Source organism: Lolium perenne, chromosome 1 (genome assembly GCF_019359855.2).
Source record: "Lolium perenne isolate Kyuss_39 chromosome 1, Kyuss_2.0, whole genome shotgun sequence".
NCBI lineage: Eukaryota > Viridiplantae > Streptophyta > Magnoliopsida > Poales > Poaceae > Lolium > Lolium perenne.
In genome coordinates this window covers 58,866,889-58,873,300 of record NC_067244.2, presented here as the reverse complement: position 1 = coordinate 58,873,300, position 6,412 = coordinate 58,866,889, and the positions used below count along the sequence as shown (strand labels likewise).

Below are 6,412 nucleotides of genomic sequence, written 5' to 3'. Positions count from 1 at the left end.
TTGTATCTTGACCATTAAATTACAGATCTCTAACAACTAAAATTATTCTGGTTATGTGGATTAAATGTACGTGTCAAACATGACGTGTCATATATGTCCACAAAATATGCGCTTGTACATGTTACGTAATTTTTTTAAATCTTAACCATTAAATTACAGATCTAACAGCTAAAATAATTCTAATGATGTGGATTAACCTCGTGTCACTATCCGCATTTTGCTTTTAGTATATAATAATAATAGATGTATTCTCGGGAAGAAAAAAGTACAGCTAGTACTAAATCAGAAGTGTCCTGTGTTTACTCTCATTGCACAATACCCTTGTTGGCTATAATCCGCCTCAACTCTTATCTTGTTGTACAGCGGCCATGGCGAAGCCGCTCCACTTCGTACTGGTTCCCCTCCTCGCGCAGGGCCACATGATCCCCACGATGGACCTCGCCCGCCTCATCGCTGGCCGCGATGGCGCGTGCGTCACCGTCGTCCTCACGCCCGTGACCGCAGCGCGCAACAGGGCCGTCCTGGAGCATGCGCGCCGCGCTGGCCTAGCCGTCGACGTCGCCGAACTCGAGTTCCCGGGGCCGGCGCTGGGACTGCCCGAGGGCTGCGAGAGCCACGACACGGTCAGGGGCGGCGACTTCACGCTTTTCAACGAGGCCGTGCGGCTGCTCGCCGGGCCGTTCGAGGCGTACCTCCGGAGATTGCCCCGGCGGCCGGACTGCATCGTCGCCGACACGTGCAACCCGTGGACGGCCGACGTCGCGCGCCGGCTTGGCATCCCGCGGTTCGTGTTCCACTGCCCCTCGGCGTTCTTCCTCCTGGCGGTGCGTAACGTGGCGAAGCACGGCGTGCACGACCGCGTCGCCGGCGATTTCGAGCCGTTCGAGATACCGGACTTCCCGGTGCGCGCCGTGGCTAACAGGGCGACGTCGCTCGGGTTCTTCCAGTGGCCGGGGCTGGAGAAGGACAGGCGCGACACGCTCGACGCCGAGGCCACCGCCGACGGCTTCGTCGTCAACACGTGCGCGGCCTTCGAGGGCGCGTTCGTCCAGGGCTACGCGGAGGCGCTAGGCCGGAAGGTGTGGGCGGTTGGGCCGCTCTGCCTCCTGGACTCTGATGCCGAGACGACGGCCGGACGAGGCAGCCGCTCGGCCGTCGACGCCGGCCGCCTCGTCTCCTGGCTCGACGAGAAGCCGCTCCAGTCCGTGCTCTACGTCAGCTTCGGCAGCATGGCCCGCCTCTTCCCGCCGCAGGTCGCCGAGCTCGCCGCCGGCCTGGAGTCGTCAAACCGGCCGTTCATCTGGGTGGCGAAGGAGGCCGACGACCTCGACGACGGGTTCGACGAACGCGTGGCGGGCCGCGGCCTGGTCATCCGTGGGTGGGCGCCGCAGATGACCATCCTGTTGCACCCTTCCGTCGGCGGCTTCCTGAGCCACTGCGGGTGGAACTCCACGCTCGAGTCCCTCTCCCACGGCGTGCCGCTCCTGACATGGCCAGACTTCGCGGACCAGTTTCTGAACGAAACGCTGGTCGTTGACGTCCTCGGCGCCGGTGTCCGCGTCGGCGTTACGGTGCCGATCACGCACAAGCTCCTCAATCCTGATGCGGCGGCGACACTGGTCGGGAGGGACGAAATTAAGAGGGCACTGACAGAGCTGATGGATGAGGGAGCGCTAATACGGGCGAGGGCAAAGGAGCTCGCGACGATGGCGAAAAAGGCAATGGCGGAGGGCGGGTCGTCGGACCGCGATCTGGGGGAGATGCTTCGCCATGTCGGAGAACTCGCGCAGAGGACGGAGAAGGGCGTGCCGGCCAGTTCTTGGCGTGCGTGAGCTCGGTAACAAGATTTTTTTTTCGATAAAGGGAATATATTAATATCGAGAGATACCAATTACATCCAGCCTCTGCAACAACGCACCACCCTAATGGCACTACGGATACACACAGCCAAAAAAATGAAAAGAAAACTAAGAAACAAAAGTCCCGCTACAGTATCACCGACCTAACAACAGCAATACAACCACCACCATGACAACACCTGAATTGCAGACTCTCCAAAAAACGACGCCTCCAAGAAGGGAACAGTGCTCCAACACCGTCGTCGCCCGATCAAAGATCTTAGGTTTTCACCCTGAAGATAGTCCCCACTCTCAAAACAATGCCTCCACTAAGGTCACTGCCAGGCACAACCAGTTAAGGCCAGACCTTGGGTTTTCACCCTGAAAGGTAGGACTCTGCGCTTCACATGTATTGTCGCCCCCACTTTCATACCGCTGCTGTGAAGCCCGGACACCAAGCAAGCCCCTCAACAGCGCGGAGACTTGAACCTCCCTTAGCTAGTCCTCCCCTCTGGCCTTCATGAAATTCTCTTCTTCCGACTTTCATCATGGATCCATAGTCACTTGATGTCAACACAGAAAAAGAGCTTCGCGCCGCTCCCTCCAGAACCAAACGGTCGGAATAAACGCATGGGTGCGCACGACCGAATACCTCCGATCCAGCAAACTCCAGGCAAAGCACTGTTACATTCGCCGGCGGAGCCTTCCGGAACTCAACCCTCCGGCCAGATCACGAGTCCAGGCCTCCGGTAGGTCCTCCTCTGGGCTGGCCAACCCAACCATCCACCGGCGACACCATCGCCGGCTTCCATGCACATCCGTCTCACCGCCGGATGGCGATGATAGATCAAAAATCCACCACCACCAACCGCAGGCCGACCCTCTCCGGCGAAGAAGAGGCCACCTCCTCCGTCAAACCCAAGGCTGCTGCCCCGGGCGCCCTCGTGTCGCGGAAGATGCCCGAGATCGCCTCCACGCACCAACGAGAGGCGGGGGTGGATGGCATGGCGCAGACCGAGGGTCTGGCCGCCGCCCACCACCAACCCCTGCCGGAGTACTGCGGGAAGCCGACGAGAAGAGGGAGACCGCAGCGCCGCCCATCCCACCCGCGCTGACCGGTCCGCCAGGGGACAGCCGACGGGAGGAGGGCCGCCGCCGCCGTCGCCCGTCCCACGCGCGTCTTCTCCGCCAAATCGAGGAGGTGGGGATCCGGCCGCCGATCTCCACGCGGCGACGAGGAAGGGCCCCCGCCGCCGCCACGCCCTGAGGGACTTTGCCCCCGGCGGCGCTACCGGCGGCGGCAGCGTTGGAGGGCAGGGTGCAGGAGGGTTAGGGTTGGGGGCGGCTGGGTTGGGGGCGGAGGGCAGGGTAACAAGATAACGAGGAGGTCCTAACTGGCACGATGATCTGGACGCGTGCATGGAATCGACCTGCTATCATCTTTCCATTCGATTTATTAATCGATTTTTTAGGTGCTATATTAAGGTTACGTTTGAAGCTGGGTTGGCCGGAATTTTATGTTGCTCCGTGCGCTCGGTTTCTTTCGGTTTAACCGCGGTTTTTCGGTTAAAAACCAAATTAACTGAAGTTCTTTCGGTTTGATGTTTTACTAACTGAAACCTAACCATAAAACCATAAAAACTGAAATTTGGTTTTGGTTAGGTTTTTTTCGGTTTGGTTTTCGGTTTCAGTTCGGTTATGCACAGCCGGACCCCAGGACACCTTTTTTTTCCATCCGGATGGACGAAAACGGCCCAGTCGCCCCCCGGTTCCTCGTTTTCGTCCGGATTAGGCCTTTCATCCGTCCGGAGAGCCCAAGCCATCCCCGGGTTCCCGAAGCCCGATCGGGGACTCCGGACGAAACAAAAGCGCGCGAAACATCGAGCGGGCCCGTGTTCTCAACGACAGAACTGGTTGTTCCCTCCATTAATTTCGTTTTCCCTGCATAGAACCATTTTCCCCGCCGAATTTCGGAGGAGCTACCGCCATTCTACCCAACAGTTCCAGCTCCTCCTCTTCCCTTCCACCATCATGCCGCCGAACAAGCTCGCCGCCAATGGCGCGCGGAAGGCGAGGAAGCCGCGGGCGCCAAAACAGAGGCCGCCGGGCATGTCAAACGCGGAGTGGGCGGCGGATGAGGAGCGGCGGAGGAACGAAACTCGTGACAGGGCAGAGAGGGAGAAGAAGTGCAATGCGAAGAGGGTGGAGGCGGCAGCGGAGGAACAGGCGAGGCTGATCTCCATCAACTTCGGCCAGCCGCGCATCGGCCAATTCCCCGGGCCATGGCCGACCCAAGGTATGATCGGCTCTCCTTCCTTCTCGCCGGCGACGCCGGCCGCGGCCATGTTCCATGTCGTCAAACCGGCCGTTCATCTGGGTGGCGAAGGAGGCCGACGACCTCGACGACGGGTTCGACGAACGCGTGGCGGGCCGCGGCCTGGTCATCCGTGGGTGGGCGCCGCAGATGACCATCCTGTCGCACCCTTCCGTCGGCGGCTTCCTGAGCCACTGCGGGTGGAACTCCACGCTCGAGTCCCTCTCCCACGGCGTGCCGCTCCTGACATGGCCAGACTTCGCGGACCAGTTTCTGAACGAAACGCTGGTCGTTGACGTCCTCGGCGCCGGGGTCCGCGTCGGCGTTACGGTGCCGATCACGCACAAGCTCCTCAATCCAGACGCGCCGGCGATACTGGTCGGGAGGGACGAAATTAAGAGGGCACTGACGGAGCTGATGGATGAGGGGGCGCTAATACGGGCAAGGGCAAAGGAGCTCGCGACGATGGCGAAAAAGGCAATGGCGGAGGGCGGGTCGTCGGACCGCGATCTGGGGGAGATGCTTCGCCATGTCGGAGAACTCGCGCAGAGGACGGAGAAGGGCGTGCCGGCCACTTCTTGGCGTGCGTGAGCTCGGTAACAAGATGACGAGGTCCTACCTGGCACGATGATCTTTTAGATAATAGGCAATAGCTTGCCCGACTTTAAATTAATAAAGCCACGAAGGTAACAATTCAGATACAGCAGCTGGGCATTACAGCTTGGCCACACATAACAGAGCACCAATGAAAAGGTTCCAACGAACACAACTAAACAAGCAACACAAAAAACCAGGGAGGTTCCCTGCCGTCTTGGCCGTCCAGGTACCCGTTCCGTGGTCGGCCTACTCCTTCACGACGGCGTTGGCTTGAGCGCCGCGTACAGCTCCCTTAGCTCGCGTGCTATCCAGCTTAAGCCCTCCTTTTCTCTTGGCTTGCATCTTAGGCTCCACAGCTGCAAAAAAATGATGATTTTGAAAATAATGTCAGCTGGGTTAGCAATAGTTTTCTTTTCAATGGCAAGTTTATTGCGCACGTTCCACAAAGCCCAAGATTGGGCAAGGAACAGAATCCACAGTAACTTTCTGGGGTAACCCGAGAAGCTAGACAGGATGTCGTGGAATTGGGCAAAATTGGTGGGGCACCAGTTGCACCCGAGCATCTGGCGCGTGACGGACCACGCAAAGATCGCCAAAGAGCAGGAGAAGAAGATATGGCTAGCGTCCTCAGGTGCCCCGCACAAAGGGCAGAGTCCATTGGAGGGGCCGTGGCGAGCATGAATCTGTAGTCCTGAAGGTAGCTTATCTAGCGCTAGCTGCCAGGAGAAGATTTTGATTTTGAGCGGGACCGGGGCTTCCCACATGTCTTTGAAGTGGGCAATGGACGTGCCTCGCGAAAGCAACGAGTACATGGACTTCACAGAGTAGGATCCGGACTGTTCCAGGTGCCAGGAAATCTGGTCTTGACCCTCGGTGAGATTAACTGCCACTAAGGTATGTTGTAGCTCGACCCATTGACGCAGGCCCTCTGGATCAAGAGAACGGCGGAAGCGAACTTGTAGAGAGTCTTGGAGAAACGCGTCAGCAACCGTAATCTCTTGGTTGTCACAAATGGCATACAGCAGAGGAAAGGCTTCTAGGAGGGGGCCCCTCCCCCACCACCAGTCCTTCCAGAAACTGGTTCTAGTGCCGTTCCGCACCTTGTGCTTTGCGCCAGCCTTAAACAGATGCTTGATCTTGTGAAGGCTTTTCTAGAAAGGTGACCCGCCCTGACCTGAGCCCGCAAACAGGTCAGAGGCGTCCGCATACTTAGCACGAAGGATACGGGCCCAAATCGTGTCCTCATCCTGATATAGCCTCCAAATCCATTTCAGAAGCAGCGCCAAATTCATCTTTTTGGTATTGAGCAACCCAAGACCTCCCACTTCCTTAGGTCTGCACACGCTGGCCAGTTCACAAGATGGTACTTCCTTTTTGGTCCCGCGCCTTCCCAAAAAAACTTAGAGCGGTGCGAGTCAAACCTCGCATGAATCCCGTCATGGAGGAGGAACAAACCCATGGCATAAATTGGTAGATTATCTAGGCACGCATTGGAGAGGATGAGTCGTCCCCCTGACGACATCAACCTTCCCAGCCAAGGTTCGATTTTGGTAGCGAGTTTCCTCACCAAAAAGAGCCACTGATCCAGGGTAAGTTTCCTGTCCGAGATCGGGAGGCCCAGGTAAATGAAGGGGAAGGTGCCTAGCTTGCAGTTTAGCTTGTT

The 6,412-nt window shown here is 57.9% G+C and overlaps 1 protein-coding gene across 1 annotated transcript; it reads left to right on the top strand.

The window, feature by feature from the left end:
• The first annotated feature begins 314 nt into the window (after window positions 1–314).
• LOC127294605 (UDP-glycosyltransferase 73E1-like) lies at window positions 315–4,780 on the top strand. The gene is made up of 2 exons (XM_051324461.2): window positions 315–1,349; window positions 4,228–4,780. Exons 1-2 carry the CDS (start codon window positions 369–371, stop codon window positions 4,741–4,743), a joined length of 1,497 nt encoding a protein of 498 aa, XP_051180421.2. The 5' UTR covers window positions 315–368; the 3' UTR covers window positions 4,744–4,780.
• Window positions 4,781–6,412: the final 1,632 nt, after the last annotated feature.